Source organism: Ichthyophthirius multifiliis, assembly GCF_000220395.1.
Source record: "Ichthyophthirius multifiliis unplaced genomic scaffold scaff_1120509251438, whole genome shotgun sequence".
In the NCBI taxonomy this organism is placed as follows: domain Eukaryota; phylum Ciliophora; class Oligohymenophorea; order Hymenostomatida; genus Ichthyophthirius; species Ichthyophthirius multifiliis.
In genome coordinates, this window is record NW_004085875.1 from 110157 (window position 1) to 128201 (window position 18045).

General features: G+C 16.7%; 2 protein-coding genes across 2 annotated transcripts, besides 35 other annotated features; both read left to right on the top strand. All coding sequences in view use genetic code 6, as the record gives it.

The window, feature by feature from the left end:
* The first annotated feature begins 590 nt into the window (after window positions 1–590).
* Window positions 591–648: a microsatellite.
* Window positions 595–643: a microsatellite.
* A 1265-nt stretch (window positions 649–1913) lies between the features above and the next one.
* Window positions 1914–1945: a microsatellite.
* Window positions 1946–2691: 746 nt separating this feature from the next.
* IMG5_204540 (protein kinase domain protein) lies at window positions 2692–4066 on the top strand (the record flags this gene model as incomplete). The annotated part of the gene is made up of 4 exons (XM_004023777.1): window positions 2692–2862; window positions 2928–3212; window positions 3289–3396; window positions 3464–4066. The coding sequence occupies 4 exons, from the start codon at window positions 2692–2694 to the stop codon at window positions 4064–4066; spliced, it is 1167 nt and encodes a 388-aa protein (XP_004023826.1).
* Window positions 3252–3276: a microsatellite.
* A 174-nt stretch (window positions 4067–4240) lies between the features above and the next one.
* Window positions 4241–4293: a microsatellite.
* Window positions 4294–4483: 190 nt separating this feature from the next.
* Window positions 4484–4520: a microsatellite.
* A 727-nt stretch (window positions 4521–5247) lies between these two features.
* Window positions 5248–5278: a microsatellite.
* Window positions 5278–5331: a microsatellite.
* Window positions 5332–7070: 1739 nt separating this feature from the next.
* Window positions 7071–7107: a microsatellite.
* Window positions 7108–7653: 546 nt separating this feature from the next.
* Window positions 7654–7684: a microsatellite.
* Window positions 7685–7883: 199 nt separating this feature from the next.
* Window positions 7884–7920: a microsatellite.
* Window positions 7921–8411: 491 nt separating this feature from the next.
* Window positions 8412–8469: a microsatellite.
* Window positions 8420–8469: a microsatellite.
* Window positions 8470–8821: 352 nt separating this feature from the next.
* Window positions 8822–8940: a microsatellite.
* Window positions 8878–8939: a microsatellite.
* Window positions 8884–8947: a microsatellite.
* Window positions 8948–10106: 1159 nt separating this feature from the next.
* Window positions 10107–10153: a microsatellite.
* Window positions 10154–11522: 1369 nt separating this feature from the next.
* Window positions 11523–11564: a microsatellite.
* A 285-nt stretch (window positions 11565–11849) lies between these two features.
* Window positions 11850–11901: a microsatellite.
* Window positions 11852–11884: a microsatellite.
* Window positions 11858–11946: a microsatellite.
* Window positions 11939–12017: a microsatellite.
* Window positions 11942–12017: a microsatellite.
* Window positions 11973–12019: a microsatellite.
* Window positions 12020–12757: 738 nt separating this feature from the next.
* Window positions 12758–12812: a microsatellite.
* Window positions 12794–12856: a microsatellite.
* Window positions 12857–14519: 1663 nt separating this feature from the next.
* Window positions 14520–14554: a microsatellite.
* A 556-nt stretch (window positions 14555–15110) lies between these two features.
* IMG5_204550 (inosine-5 -monophosphate dehydrogenase, putative) lies at window positions 15111–16799 on the top strand. Its single transcript, XM_004023778.1, has 3 exons — window positions 15111–15830; window positions 15870–16220; window positions 16262–16799. Exons 1-3 carry the CDS (start codon window positions 15117–15119, stop codon window positions 16742–16744), a joined length of 1548 nt encoding a protein of 515 aa, XP_004023827.1. The 5' UTR covers window positions 15111–15116; the 3' UTR covers window positions 16745–16799.
* Window positions 16800–17782: 983 nt separating this feature from the next.
* Window positions 17783–17830: a microsatellite.
* Window positions 17784–17841: a microsatellite.
* Window positions 17784–17946: a microsatellite.
* Window positions 17788–17940: a microsatellite.
* Window positions 17801–17845: a microsatellite.
* Window positions 17803–17946: a microsatellite.
* Window positions 17892–17925: a microsatellite.
* Window positions 17894–17932: a microsatellite.
* Window positions 17947–18045: the final 99 nt, after the last annotated feature.

Sequence of the window (18045 nt, forward strand, 5' to 3'; positions counted from 1 at the left end):
AAATATATACAAAAAAAATGTAAAATACAAATCAACAAAATGAATTAATAGTTTTAAGTTAAAAACTAAAATAAACATTAAAAGATAACACTTTATAAGAATATGGTAATTTTTAAAAAGAAATAAGATTATTAGAATTATAAAATACTAAAAACAAAAATTATTACAAAATATTGATAAATTTATATGAATAGTTGATATAAATATAAAAAGAAAATAATAAAAACTAAACTGAATAATACTTTAAAGTTTAAAATTTATGAAGATAAATTAAAGCAAGTTCAAAATAAAATTTTAAGTTTATATTAGGAAAAGTTTGATTTACTTCAAATATAATATATTTAAAAAAACTAAACATAATTTTAAAAATTATCAGATACTAATAAACTTTTATTTACCTAAGAAGAAATATTTAAATAAGAAAATTAATTTAAAAAAATGTTTGGATACGATATAGAAATAAAAGAAACCTAAGAAAAATAAATGCGAACATATTCTACTTAAAATTCGGAAATAGAATAGGAATTGGAAATAAATTAATAAAAAATCAAAGACAATATGGAAATTTAGAAACAAATAAAAAATGATATTTAAAAAATCTAATCTAATATAATTAAAGAAAATCAAATTAATATAACTTAAATAAATTATATTACATATTAATTGGAAAATGATGCTAATATTGATTATTAGTTAAATATTATAAAAAATGCATAAAGATAATATGATATAGGAAAAGAAAAAGTAAATATTATTAATTAATAACTAAATGAAAGAAATAAATATACAGAATTTTAATAATAAATTTATCAAAAAAAATAATTAAACCAATATTTGGAAGAATAAATTATAACTTTTAAACAAAAAAATGAATATTTAGAACTAGAATTAAAATAATAATAAAATATTTAATATAGTATTAAATTAAAAAAGTAAGCTTTTATTACAAGCTTTTCATTCCTAATTGCTTTATTTTTTATTTTATTGACTTTAATTATAATTAATTGAAATTCGATCGTAAATTATTAATTTTAAAATCAATATTTTATATTTTAAAAGAAATTAATTATATTTATTTAAATTTAATTATGTATTTTTTTTTTACATTTAGCAAAATTATTTTAATGTTATTTCTTAATTTAAGAAAAATCAATAAGAAAAAAAAAAAAAAAAATGTTATATAAATAAATAAAATTAGCTTGAATAAATTATATATAATAATTTTTAATTTGTTTTTGAAAAATTATAATTTATTTATACAAATATCATTAATATTTAATCTATTTGCTTTTTTTAGTAAAGCTAATCATATATAAAAAATACTATTTTTTAATGAAAGTATATAAATATGTATATTTAAATATTGATTTTATTTTACAAATTATATATTTAATCTAAATTAAATGCTAAAACGCTAATTTTGAAAGTTTAGGCTTTTAAAATGATTAGTTTCCATACATTTGTGTTAATGGAACTTAGGATAAACAAGCTAATAAATGCATATGTGATGATAAATATGATAGTTCAGGAAACGTTAATTTTTAAAAATCTTAATAATTTAAAATTTAATAAAAATAAAAAATAGTATTAAGGAAATAAAGCAGTAATGTGTGATATTATTAGAAAAAAAGAGTCCATTAATGAATCAGAAATTAATTATGAATCATCTAATTAAACAAATGATTATAAAAACATTATAGGAAATAACGAAACTTTTTTAAATTTACATATAGTATTTTATATTTATTTTTATTTTAAAGTTTTTCAATAAAATATTTATTAAAGAATTATTGGATTATTATTGGTGTTGTTAGTGGTTTATTTATCATATTAATTATAATTTTAATAATAAGACATAGAAGGAGAAAAAGACAAAGAGAATAAAGCTATATAATTTGAATATAAAAATACACAATTTTAATATTAATTTTAAATTAATTTAATAATATAATATTTTTAATATTTTTTGTTTTTTTATAATATTAATTATAATAAATAACTTAATAAAATAAAAATAAAAAATGAATTAAACTATAAGTTTTATTTAAAATTTATAAGTTATTAACAAAAAAAACATAATTACGCCAAGAATTATTATATCAAATTAATACTTTAAAAAAAGTGTCTTTTAATAAAAATTTAATTAATAACAATAGAATCCTAGTTTATAACAATAGTTAAAGTAAAATAGTTAATAATATCAAAAAATATTAAATACATTAAATTCTCATAATTCAAATAAAAAGTAATATTATGGATAAAAAAGTTAAGAATTTGATGATATTATAGGAAACAAAATTTAATCATCGATTCTGTAGTAAAAAATTATAGTTAAAGATAAAAATCTGTCGAATTAAAATCCTAAAAAATGAGGAAAAAAAAATATATGTATAAATATATATTTTTAAAATTCATTAAATTTTTATTACAAAATAAATATGTATTATATAGTTATCTATATTAAATTTATTTAACTATCACTAATTTACTATTAAATATAAAAACGATTTATATAAATGCTACATTTAAATAATTACTATAAATTAGTTTAAAAAATAATTAATATTTCTATTATTATCATTTATAATTAAAATTTAATATTTTTAAATAATCCTTAATCTTAATAATATTTAATTTTTATTTTTGATATTATTTTTTTATACGCAAATAATTTTTATTTTTTTCTTAAAAATGCTTGTATATAAACAATCATTTTCATATAATAATTTTTATACAAGTATTAACTAATTCTAATATGTTTTAAATAATAATTACTATAAAATATGTTTGGGAAAAGGCAGTTTTGGATGCGTGTATTTAGTTTAGGATAAATAAACTGAATAAAAATATGCAATTAAAATAGTAAAGCCATTTAATTATGAAAAATATAGATATTCGAAAAACACATATTTTTTTTAAACAAAAAGATTGATTTATAATAACCAAATAGTAAATAAGTATATGAATATTTAGAAAATGAAATTTAAATTCATAATTAATTAAATCATAAAAATATAATAAAATTTATCGATAGCTTTAAAGAAGATTAAAAAATCTATATGGTTTTAGAATATGCATTTAACGGAAATCTGTTTAATTTTTTGAAATTAAATAAAAATATTGATTAAAATTTACTTTTTAAATTTTATTACTAAACCTGTTTAGCTGTTTAGTATCTTCATTCATTAAATATATATCATAGAGATATTAAAGTATTTATATAAAAGTATTATCACTATTTGTTATAATAAATATATATATATATATATATATATACAATATTTATAGCCTGAAAATCTTTTGCTTGATGAAAACTTAAATATTAAATTATGTGATTTCGGATGGAGTATAAATAATCTTGAAACATAGAGAAATACTTTTTGTGGAACATTAGAAGTATTATGCTAAAATATAATGAAAAATAAATACATAATATTTATAAATTTTAAAAAAATAATATAAGTATATGGCACCTGAAATTATTTTTAGACAGTAATATGATTATAAAGTTGATATATGGTCTTTAGGTATTTTTTTGTATGAATTATATCATGGGTTTTCACCTTTTGAAGGTAGAAATTTTAATCAAATTTAATAATTGGTTTACAAAGGAGATATTTATTTTACTGAAGGATTAGAAAAATGTCTTAAATTTTTGATTTGTTAATTATTATAAGCCGATCCTGTAAAAAGATTTAACATTAATGATATTTTAAATCATTCATGGATTAAAAATATGATAATTAAAATAAAAAATAATTAACAAGTATTTTTATTATTTACAAAATTAAACATTTTTTATTATTAATTTTAATAAATTCTATTAATCAAAATAAATAATAGTAAGAATAAACTTATTTAAATCATTATAATTTTTAGAAATCTATTTAATTAAAATGTTAAGAATAAGAATAGTATTAAACTTTTTTACTCTAACAAAATTAATTATTATATTAATAATTTTCTAGATAAGTTATTTCATAAATTAAAGACAAAGAAGTAATTTACAATAAAATAATGTATTTTTTTCTATAAAAATAAATTATTAATTTAAATTTGTTTTTGAGAAAAAAATAAAAATGTAAAAAATAGAAAAAAAGGTAAAAAATTTTTCAAGAAAGAAAATACAAAAAGAGATATGATTATATAAATAATAATTAAAAATAAGACGAAAGTAAAAATTATAAAAAAATAAAATAAAAATAATTATTTTATAGTTTAGGTTAATTATTACACAAGGAAAATATTTAATTGAAAACAAAAAGTATTTATTGTAAAGCATAAATTATTTATATAAAAAGTTACTAAAATATTAAACAATAAACAAGATTTAATAATATTAATATAATTAATTTTTTATTATTTTATAAATAAAAAATAAATATTAAGCCTTTAATATAAACAATAACAAATTATTAATTCAGAAAAATATTTTTTATTTTTTTTAAAAACTTTTTTTATTTCTTAACTTAGTTTTTATAGATTTTCAAATCAACTTCTTTTTTTTAAAATAACTCTTTAGATACATAATTTAGAAAACAATTAGTAAACCTAATATAATTAAAGTTCCACCCGAAAATATTAAAGCTTTTGAGGCTACATCAATGTATTCAAGAATAATTTAACCTTATTTGTATATCACCATTTTCTTTTCTTATCCAATATATTATAGTAAATCCTACATTTTATTAACTTCCAATTCAACAGGTTCAAAGTCAGTTTTTGAACTTATTTCATTATAATCTTTTGCCTCAGCACCACTTCTATAGTCTATATTTGCTTCAATAATTTTTTAATCATTATTTTATATGCAAAATTAATAATTTCCTTCTAATTCTGTTGTAAAAATAACCTTTAATGCAAATAAATAATATAAAATTTATTAATTTTACATTTTGTTATAATTCATTTGATTTAGTATATATCTAATTTTTTTACGGATCATTTATTTTAACTGAATAATTTTATGTCTTAATATCAATATTTATATATACAAGTATTTACAAACCTTTTTAATTTTATTTTTTAAATTTTTATATTAAAACCTAAAGAATCTTAAAAGCATAATTGTTTTAATGGGAGAATTTGATATTGAAAATAAATACAGTAAGAAATTTAAAATATAACAAATATTAAATATTATACAGATATATTCATTTTTTTATTTATATTTTATATCTTTTTTTAAATTTATTTTTACTCTAAATATATTAAATTTAAAATCAAACATAAAAATTAATTTTTATTAAAAAAGAAAAAAGAAAAAAGAAAAAAAAAATATATATATATGTATTATTTAAAATATATATATATATATATATATATATATATTAATAAATTCAACTTTTTTATTTATACTTTTCACAAATTTCAGCAGGTGGGAAATATGAACCTTCATTTTTAATTATATATGGATTTTCTGAATTAAGAATCCACCATTTATCCAAGCTTTTGACTTCATTACCAGACTATCCATTTAAACATCCCACAAGCCAAACAAGATTATTTTCACTTTCAATTTAAAAATCAATATCACTTGTAAGTAAATTAGTCTAAAATACAGGATAATCAATTCCCCCAACATACATTGATATTATAGCTCCTGATTATTCAAATAATCTATTAATATTAGTAATTCCAGCTTTCTAAAAGGTCTCTTATTGCTTTAAAGATAAGTCTTATTTTACAAAAACAAGATAATTATTAGCCCCTAGTTTTTCTATTTTTATACTTTATATATTTTTAGTAGATTTATTAGTTTCAAATTATATGTTTGGACAATTTTAATTCAAAAAACCTACTAAGCAATCTGTCTTTTAGTCAGTATTTAAAATAGAAAATAGATCTAATTTAGCTGCTGATTAGTCATTCCATTAAAGAATCAATCTAGAATGTCCTTATTATAGTTTTTTGTATAAATAAATAGTCTTTTTTAATATTCCTTGTTTGCTATCGGCTAAATATATTTGCATACAAGAATAACTGTATCCTTTAGATTTTACAAATACTGTAAATGTAGTCATTTATAAATTATTTATTTGTATTATTGGAGATTTCTATTATTATTCTAAAAAAGGAGTTTAGTTTTGCAAAATACACTCTGTTTAGTCTAAATATAACTATAGTTATATTACTTAATTTTCTATATTCATATCAGTTGAATAATCTTTCACTTCTAATTAAACCGTTTAAAAATGAAGAGTTTTGTCAACAACTTATTAGTAGTTTGGATTGAATTATTATATCATTTATTATTAAGTAATATTTTTTAGTAAATTGATATGTTTCTTTTTTTGTATTGTATATTTTTTATTTAAAACTTAGTTTTTTGCTGTTTTTTAAAGAACATTTATTTAAACATCTAGGTTATCTATAATTTTATTTTTTAAAAAAAAGTAAATTGATTTTTTTTGATTTTACGGTTTCCTGAATATGACTAAGAATTTAAACAAACATAGTTCTCAAAGAAATCTTTTACACTTTAAGTATCTCCTTCTACTGCTAAAAACCTTTAATCATGCTATAATTTATTATCAAAGAATAAATTAGCAAAATTTTAATCATAAATTTTAATTAAATCCTATCTATACCCTTATTTAACCTTTTATTTTATTTAAAATAAAATAATTATATAATAAAGATACTGCAATATCAAATAAAGTTGTAACAATGGAAATTCTAACATGTTTATTATTACAATTCTCTATACATTATAGGGCTTCATTTTATGAAAAACTTTTCTTATAATACAAATTATAATAAAAATTAAACATCTTATCGCATTTAATTTTCACAGTAACATCATCAAATTAATAATTTTTGTATTCAGGATTGCTTAAATTAGGTTCTTAAAGAGTAGTTATTATACCAGGTTTTTCCTTTATAGGATGATTTAAAAATTAAGTAGCTAAAAAAAAACATCCAACGATTGCTCCTATTGATAAAAAGAAAATAAGAACCTCTACTTTTTTACTTAATAATTTATCTCCTGCATATCTACTACTTAAATAATAGCAACATCCTACAATTACAAAGCAAATTAAGAAAAGTATAATTGCTTTTTTTTTAAAAAAATAAAATAAAATAAAATAAAAATAAAAAAAAATATTTTTACATTCACTCGCTATTAAATAAAACCAGTCTGAATATACTTTAGCTACAAGCCCACAACATTTATTATTTAAACATTAAACTTAATTTATTTTTTTAATGTTTAAGATATCCACATCTTTTTCCCATTATATGGCCTGTTGGCTTTTTTCACAATCAGGAAATTTTTATTCACTTTTTTAAGGAATATATTTATGAGGACAACCTACTGTGGCCAAATAATCTTAATGAACTAATTGCATCTTTATTCCGCAATTTTATTTCACGAAAGTATTTATTTCACGTGTATTTCTATATACTTTACCATTAAATGAAATTAATACAAAGCATATTAACAAAAGTAGAGTTCCTACTGAAAGAAAACCTATTTTCCATTTATTATAATTTATTATTAATATTACTAAGAATATGCCTAAAAAAATTATCGCTATATAAAATATCATCCTTATTTCCCAAAAATCAGCAATTTTTGATAATGCCTTTGTGCTTTCTAAGCTTTAAGCAGATGAAGTAGTCCATATTAAAAAGCAAGAAAGTAAAACCTTTTTTTTATTTAATTTTTTTTATTTATTTTCTATATTACTGATAAAAATGTAAAAATGTATAAAACTATTCTCAGTGAATTAGCACTATTACAAAATACATATGAAGAATACATATTATATATTAATGTTATAATATTAAGAAATATAGTTAAATAAAGAAATTAAATAAGGTATTTATAGAAATCTTAATATTATTTAGTTTAAGCTTTTTTATTTTAAATTATGAAAATAAAAAATATAAAATATAAAAAAAATAAAATTTAAATTTTTTTAATTTGTTAATTTATTATATTATATTACCTTCATCATAATTTGCATAGAAATAATCATTTACATAGTCTTTATAAATTAATATAGTAACACAAATTACTAATAATGCAATAGCAAATAAAATCGAGAAAATAAAAACAAATAAAGGTAAAAAGTTATTTTATGTATTATACCATTTTTCATTTTTATTTTACATAATAATAAAACTATCTGAAAATACCCAATAAAGGACTATAATTATAAAAGCACATATAATAATAGAAGTTATAAATAACATTTAATTAATTAAAGAAGGGTACAAATTTTATAAAAAAAATCCTATTGTTGCTAATCCACTACTAAATATAAATTAGAATAAACCTATTATTTTTTGTTTAAATATTAATTCATATTTTTCTAATCTTGTCCAATCTTCTTGTTCTGTAGGTAATGCTTTTATTTAAATGCTTTAGTTGTTTGATTATCTTATATCTGATAAATTCATTATTTTAATATTTTGTTTAATTTATTTTTATTATTTTTTTTTATTTTACTTTTTATATTTAAATTGATATTTATTTTGTACGATATGTTTAAAAATGTTATTTTTTTAAAAAAAATATAAAATTGAAACTACAAATATTTTATTTTAATTTAAATAAAAATGATTTTTAAAAAAAATATTATATATATTCGTAAATAAAATCAGAAAAAAATTGATAATATTATTTCTTATTCAAAAGAAATTATATAAAATAAATTATGTTTATAATTGGGTTAAATTATATTTTTTTATAAAAATATTAAATTAATTATATTTTTTGAATTAATTATTTGATATAATATTTATTTTGACTTTTTTAAAAATATATAAATAAAATAACGAGGATATCTAATTAAATATATGGTTTAAATTTATATTTAATAAATAAAATAAAATAAAAATTTTAATTTTATATTAAATCCTTAATAGTATAATAATAAAAAAAATATTTTATTTTAATAATCAAAATATTTATATAAATAAATAAAATAATATATAATTTTTACAAACATAAATCATATAAAATTTTAATATATCAATATATATAAAATATATAAAAAAGGATGGATAATTTAATATTTAAAATAAAAATTATATTTTCATTTTTTATTTAATTTTATAAATTTTTCATATCTTTATTCAGCATTTAAGCTTTATTTTTTTTACTATTATTTCCTTTATTTTTCTAATCTATAAGTAAAAGATTATATTACATTATCTTAAGTAAATCCCCAATCTTTTAAAATTTTTTATTTTTCATCTTCACTAACTTTTAAACTTTTTAAAGGGCCCAATACAACTTATTTTTTTTTTAACTATTATTCATAGTAATTATAGAAGTATTAGATTACTATAAATGATTAATAACTTATTAAGAATAATTTTTTAATGGAGTTTTTTAATTATTTTAATCCAATTAAATAGGAGAATTTGGCACTTTAAGAGGAGGCAATTAAATGCTTTATTTTTAAGCAAAAATATTAATATCGAAATTATCAGGAATTATAAGATTAGTATCAAAATCATCTTATGGCTAATTAAGCCAAAATTCATCAATTTAAGGTAATTCTTCATCATCCTAAAATTTTATTTTATTAAATAGTTTTCTTTTTCTTTATCTAAGTTTAAAACCTCTGTAAACTTTTTAAATTTTAATCGCATATTTATCATAGCAATTACTTTTGGCTTTTTTAAAAGGAAAATTAAGTAATTTTCGAATATAATATCCTTTATACACTTTTTATATATGAATTATTTTTTAAATATTTTGTTAATAAAAAAATATTTTTTTTCTTTTTTCGTTTATTTTTCTATTAATAAATTTCTTTATTTTTTACAAAGAAATCTTCATTTTATGTTAAAATATATCCTTTTGAAAAAATACAGAGTCATTTAATTTATTAAAAAAGCATTTTTATGAACAATTATTTTCATTGTCCATCCGCATTAAATTTAAATAAGTATATGAAGAATCTAAAACATAAAATTTTAAAGTTTATGAAAAAATATTATTTTTTCTTTATTTTTTTTAATGTTAAATAAAAGAATATTCTTTACTAATAATATAAAACTGATTGAAAAATTAATTATTTTCTTCAAAAAAATTATTAAAGTTATTATTATTATATTCTTTGTTTTTAACAATTTAGGAAAATCTCATTTCTAAATATTTTTTTCTTTGAATTTCTTAATTATTAATTTCTTTTAAATTTTTAAGTGTCCTCAAAAATAAAAAATCATATAATTCTTGTAAATCATTACTAATATTTTAATTAAAAATATTAAATTTACATTATATATAAGATAAATTGTTTGAAAATTTGACTAAATTGAAAATACTTTCGAAATTTTTAATTTAATTAAAAGAAATATATAAATATTATAAGTTCGGTAACATAGAGAAATTTGAAGTTTTTTAAATTTTATTCTAATTTAAATTTAATAATTCTAAACAAGGTAAATACTAAAGATTAGAAATATCACAAATTTAATTAGAATTTAAATAAAGTTCAATAAGAAAAATATGAGAAAAATTAGAAGGAATTTCATTAATTTAATTTTAATAAAGAATAAGTTTTCGCAACAAAACATTATTTTCTAATCCTTAAAAATTCTTTAAACTATTTCTTCCTAAATCTAATTCTTCCAACATTAGATTTTCTTTAAGTGAATTACCTATATTTTCAATTTAATTATTAAAAAGATAAAGTTTTCTCAATTATTTATTATCATTTAAATTTTCAATAATTTTAATTTAGTTCTAACTTAAGATTAAGACTTCTAAAAATAGACAATTATTTAATTTTTATATTTTATTTATTTTATTTAGTTCTAAATTCAAATATCTTAATTATTTTAAATTATTTATTTAAGAATAATCGCATATTTAATTTTAAGATAAATTCAACTCGACTATTTTTTAATTTTAATTAATATTCAATTTACTTATGCTGTTTACTGATAAACAAACAATTTCCAACTATTATAGTTTCTCTAATCCTTCCATATCAATCAGATTTTCGAGTTTTAATTCTAGTTTTTTTTATTTTTGGAAATTTTGGGATATATCAAATTATAAAAATTCATTTAAAGATTTTTTTCTTAAATTGTTTACATTGTGTTCTTCATTTTTTTTATCATTTTTTTCATCTTCATTCTCTTAATAATAAAGAGTTAATTCTTCATCGAAAAAATGAAGTAATTTTGGTTTATATTAACTATATATGATTTAAAGTTATTTAAAAATGTTATTTTCTTTATATTTATTTAATATGTTTTATTGATATTTTTGCATTCTATTATTTAAAAAGGAAACTAAATCATTAAACTAATATAAATTTTGACTATTTTATTTATTATTTATAGTAAAATTATTATTATTTATTTAAGATTTATAAAATTATAATGGAATTAGTTTATTTTCTATTTATTAATATTAACACAGTGAATTTTTCATATTATTATTTCCTATAAGAAAACTTTATTTTTTCTTTATTTCTTAAAAACAAAGCTATAGTTCAATTTATTCAGTATTTTAATCATTCAAAAGTGCTGGTTCTTCAAAATCAAGTTTTATTTAATCAAAAAAAGTATTAATTTGTTCAAAAAAATTATTATCTTCTTATGCTTTTTATTCATTTAATAAGGGAAATTATGAAGTTAATTAATAATCTTTTTAAGAAAAAAGTTTTTTTTGCAAAAAATCTTCATATTCTTAAGCTAATATATCTTCATTTTCCATATCAAAGCATTCTTTTTCTTCTTTAATTTTTTCTTGTTTTTTTTATAGTTAGGTTTCTAATTACTTTTTAATTAAATTCGAAGAAATTACTGAACTTTTTAATTCTATTTAACCACTCATAAACATTTAATAACTACTTTTTTTCTTTTTTATATTTAAATTTTCTTCTTTTATTTATTCTTCTTTTTATTTATTTTTTTATTCTTTTTTTAATTATTTTAACTATTTTTTTTATAATTTAATTTATATTTATTCTTCTTCTTTTTTTTCTTATTATTCTTGTTCTTCTTCTTGTTCTTCTTCTAAATCTTCTTCTTATTCTTCTTCTAACTCTCGCTCTTTTTCTATTTCTTCTGACTAAATACTTTACTAATCGCTTAAAAATCCTTCTTATTCTTTAAATTATCTTTCGATTTCTTATTCAGCAAAAACAAAACATTTAGCTTTTTCTTAAACTTCTTTTTATGCATTTTCTTTAATTAATCTAAATTAAGATTCTGTAATAACATCTGGTTTATAAAAGTATTTTTATCCAAAATCATCTTCTAATTCAATAACACTTTCATCATTTTCTTCATCTTTTAAATTATTTATTTCTTCATCTTTCTTAACTTTTACTTTTGTCATTTTTTTTAATGTTTAAAGATCTTTATCAATTTCTTAAAAAATTTAATCAGCTTCTTAATTCGCCCTTTAATATTCTTTAAATATTTTGCTATTTTTTTATAATCCTTCGAATTCTTTTTTATCTTATTCTATTTATGCTAACTATCTTTATATATATTAATCAAAATATACTGATTCTCTGTTACCGTTTGCACTTATAAACGATTCATTTTCATTATATTAATAGTTTTGTAAATCGTTCATTATTTTTTTCTCTAATTCTTCATCATTCATACTTGATTTAAAATTTTAGTTTTCAAATATATCCATTTTATTATTATTTTTTTCTTTCCAATTACTTATTTTTAAATTAAAGTTTTTATATTTTAATTTTTTATTATTAAATAAATTTATTATTTTTAAAATTAAGCTTTGTTTTCAAAAATAATTTGTTTCTTGCTAATATTAATATTTATAATAAGTTTATATTATAAATTTAAATAATATATTTTAATATAAATAGAAAATAATATATTTTTAATATAAATTGAAAATATTATAATTAAAATTCTAATGTAAAAAATATATATTTTAATAATTATTATTATCGAAAAGTAATTGAAAAATTAAAAAATTAAAATAATATGTATTTTTATAATAAATGTTAATAAAATATAATATATTTAAAAATAAATATTAAATATATCTATATTGAAAAAATTTATACTATTATGTGATATATAATATTTGTTATATAATTTGTATATTTTTTTTTGCGAATTTTACTTTATCATATATATTTATTACTTACGTTATAATTTTATTTATTTATATATTTTTTTATATTTTATTTTAATTTTTAATATTGATTTTCTTTAGCTATTTTTCACTTCTTTACTTCAATTTAAATTTTCCATATCCAAAGCTTTTATAAAAAATTTATGGGATTTTTAATAGAAATTTATTAAATTTATTCGATAGTATTAATATTATTTTTTTATTTTGATCATTCTTTTTATATTTTTCTTTATTTATTTAAAAAAATGTATATTCACAAGCATCCCACATACTTGTATAAGGAGCAGGGTAAAATATATTTACTTACTATAGAACTTCTTTTATTTATTTTGATTTATGAATAATTGCATTGTCTGTAAAATACGTAAAATTTTATATTATTATTAATTTCAACGCGATAGTTAATTAAAGATATTAAAAAATAAGCAAAGTCTTTCGATTTAACTCCTCCTTTAAAAAATTAAAAGCCTTATTAATGTTACATTGTTTTATTTTTATCGTTTTTTTGCTGATAATTTTATATTATTTTTTTGATAACCTTTTTATAAAAACGTTCTATTTGTTATAATAGTTTCATCAATAAATATTATTTAATATTATTATTATATTATATAAGTAAAAGATAATGCTTTTTCCAATCTGTATTATTTATTTGAATTTTTAAATACATAGCTTATTTTTTTATATAAAATATCTAAAGAATTTAATATGCTTTTAATAAAATCATTACTTGGATTTTTTTTAAATTAAAATGTATTTTAATAGCTTCTTTCATTATTTTATATGAAATAAAATTCCATTATTTTCACTAATCAATAATTAAATATATTATATTATTTAAGGAGTAATTATTGATTTCCTACCTCTTCATATTCATTTAAATAATTTTAATTGACCAAAGAAATAATTTATTATCTCTTCATATCATCACACAGAAATTATTATTTATTTTAAATTTTCTTTTTTTAATATGATCTTAACAATTAATATTTAAAATATTTTTACTTCGTTGACAAATAATTTTTCAAATTTTATTTTTTCTCGAGCTTGTAATTATACTTATTAAATTTACCTTTATCTAAAAGAGTAATCATTTGCAATTTCAATTAAATTATTTTTTAGTTTATTCCTTAAAAAAATAGTGCATACAGTTGGTTGTTGTTTATATGGACAAAAATTAATAGTTTTATTATTGATTAAAAAATTAATTATTATCTTAGTTAATATTTGCTTAGTTTTTTCTTTTTATTTTTTTTTCATATTAATGTTATTTATACATTATTAAATATATATTTTTTCTTACTTAGAAAAATTTTAAAAATAATATAATTTCTTAATTAGAATTTATTTTTTTATGAAAAAATATAGAGACTAAATTACATATAATTAATATGTAATCTATGGCAATAAAAATAATTTTTTCTTTTATAAATATATATATATATATATATATATATATATTTAAATTTTATTAATTTTTTATTTTTAATATAATTATTTAATGTATTAATTTTTAAAATTTATATTCTTAATATTAATCAATTCTTTTTTAATAAAATTAGCAATAAAGAAATACTAAATTTATAAAATAGAAAAAAATATCAGTGATATAAGATTGATTTTTGTTTTATATATTTTTAATAACAAAAAATTTATTATAATTAATAAATCTATATTTTTTTAATATTATTAAGGTATTATAGCTATTCTTTAATCTATTGTTATATTTTATTTTACTTCATTATTTTCACATATCATTTATGATTCACTCTTTACTTTAATTTACTAAAATATAGTTATAAATAATAGAATAGGATCAACATATTTATAAACATTAAATATATTTTACATAGAATTAATAAATATTATATATTTATTTTTAAAAAAACCTCAAAAATATTAATTTGTGCTAAATATAAAATTTATATCTTTCTTTTACAAGAAATGTTTTCAAAAAATACATTTATAATATCAAATAACTTATAATTAATTAAAAAATTATTAAATAAATAAACATAAAAAAATGGATAAAAATAAAGGATTTTTAGTAGAATAGAATATTTAAATTGGTTTAACTTTCAACGATGTGTTAATGGTTCCTTAATTTAGTGATATAAAAACTAGAAACGAATGTGTATTAAAGTCCAGATTCTCACGTAATGTCCCTTTAAACATACCTATAGTAAGTTCTCCAATGGACACTGTGACAGAATTCAAGATGGCTAAAGAAATGGCAAGAAATGGAGGATTGGGAATTATTCACAGATTCATGAGTATAGAAGAACAAGCTTAATAGGTTGAAAAAGTGAAAAGAGCACAAGCTCACATATTATTTAGTCCTATAATAGTATCAAAGGAAACAAACTTTAAAGAATTGAAAATATTACAAGAATAATATTCATTTATGACATTTTTAGTAAGCGATATTGATGCAGATGTATTTTCAATTGTTGATAAAATGAAATCTCCTTCCAAAAAAAATAAAAGCTAAGAAATAAAAAATTAATTAGCGGGAATCATTACTAAAAGAGATATTAGAAATATGAAATCAGATACTGATAAAGTAAAAGACTACATGACTAAGAGAGATAAAGTTATTGCTGTAGAGATGTCTTAGGATGATGAAATGCATTGGCCTAATGCTAATCATTTTAAATAATTAATGTTTTCTAATAGAGTTGAAAAAATCCCTATTATTAATAATAAAAATGAAATTTTAGGATTAGTTACTTTAAAAGTAATATTTTTAATTTAATTTTATTTTATTTTAAAAAAGGATATTAATAGATTAGATACTTCTCCTGTAGCTAATAGAGATTAGGAAGGTAAATTATATGTAGGGGCAGCTGTAGGAGCAAAAGATGACCATATGGAACGTGCTAAAGCTTTAATTGATGCCGGAGTTGATGTTTTGGTTGTTGATGTAGCCAATGGACATTCGTAATTATGTATTGATGTCGTAAAATAATTAAAAGAAGCTTACAATGTTGATATAGTAGCAGGTTCTATTGCAACAGGTGAAGGTGCTGAACATTTAATAAAAGCCGGAGCTGATGGTATCCGTTGTGGAATAGGAAATGGTAGTATATGTATTACTAGAATAGTTTCAGGATGTGGAGTTCCATAAGTAAGAAAAAAAAATTATAAATATTAATAAAAAAAAATTAGTTTTCAGCATTATGTGATGTTGCTCCAGTTTGTTAGAAATATGATATTCCTTTAATATCTGATGGAGGCAATAAATATGCAGGAAATATGTGCAAAGCATTAGCCGTAGGTGCTGATTGTGTGATGTTGGGAAGATTAGTAGGCGGTTGTGAAGAATCACCTTCATAAATGATTTATAAAGAAGGAAAATTACAAAAAGTCTTTAGAGGAATGGCTGGATATGGTGCTAATTTAGCCAAAGCATAAAGATTAGGGGCTTAAGAGCCTAATAGTTACAAATTTAACCCTGAAGGAGTTGAAGGATATATTCCTTTCGCAGGACCATTAGAAGGAGTACTTAATTAATTCACTGGTGGTATTAGAAGTGGAATGAGTTATAATGGGGCTAGAAGTATTAAAGAATTATAATAAAAAGTTAAGTTTATTAGAATTACTTAGTCTGGTTTTCTTGAATCCGGAGTTCATTCTATTAAGGAATTTTGATAGTTTATTTTTATATCTTATGTGTGCTTGTTTTTTTTTATTAAAAATTGATTTTTTATTATATTTTAATATTTTTTTTAAAAAAAATATTAAAATTATAAATTTAATTTAATGGTGAATTAATAAATTAAATAAAAGTATATAAATGATAATTTAATTTAATATTTTTTTATTATAATAACCACCAAAAAAAAAGCTGATTATTTGTTTATCTCGCATTTTTTTTTTCATTAAGCAAAAAAAAGAGTTTGAAAAAAATTACAGAAAAAATAAAAAAATTTAAATAAATGTTATATATAGAAAATAAAATAAATTAAAAATTTCTTGGTAAATAATATATATTTAATGAAAAAAGTTAATTATTGTATTAATAAACAACTAGGGTTTAGCAATTTATTCAAAAACAAGCCTTTTATTTTAATAGACCAATAAAATTATAAATTTAATACAAATACTTGTGTAAAATAAAAGAAATCAAGCTAAAACTTTATTGAAGAAAAAGTTTACCTAAAAATGTAATTCCAAAAATTTAATTTTCATATAAAATATATTAGAAAATTTCTAATTTATTAAAAATATATTTAAAGTAAAAAAAAGAATTCAAAGAAATATAAAATTAAGTAAAATCATAATAATTTTCTAAAATATTTGTATTTATATATTGTAATAAAATAATTATTAATTTCTTTTATATCTATAATAGAATTATATTATTTCAAAATAACATAAATAAAAAGATTTTAAATATCATAATAAATTTATTTTTTATATAGTTTTAAATAGAGAATAATAAATAAATATTTATAAAAAAGTATACATTTATAAAATATATGTAACTTTTCTGATATATAATTGTATAGAAGATATATAATCTGATTTAATCAGTTATAATATGTTTTTATTTTGAAGATTTTTGTAAAAAAAATTATTTCTTAATAGTAACATATTATAATTTTTATAAGTAATTAAAAGATAGTTTTCAAATTAGATCAGATTAAATAATTAATAACTATATAAAATATCTTATGATGCAAATTTTAAAAAAAAAAATAATAAAAAAAAATATAAGATATAAAAAAATATAAATATAATAAAAATATATATGTAAATATAAAAATAACTGAATAATATATTAAAATATATATATATAAATAAGAAAAAATAAAAAATAAAAAATAAATTAAAAATTATATAAATATAAATGTTTATACATATAAAATTAAAAAATATATATATTATATATCTCTAAATTTATTAGTATCACAATTTTCGAATAGTTTATGTATAAAAATAGATTAATA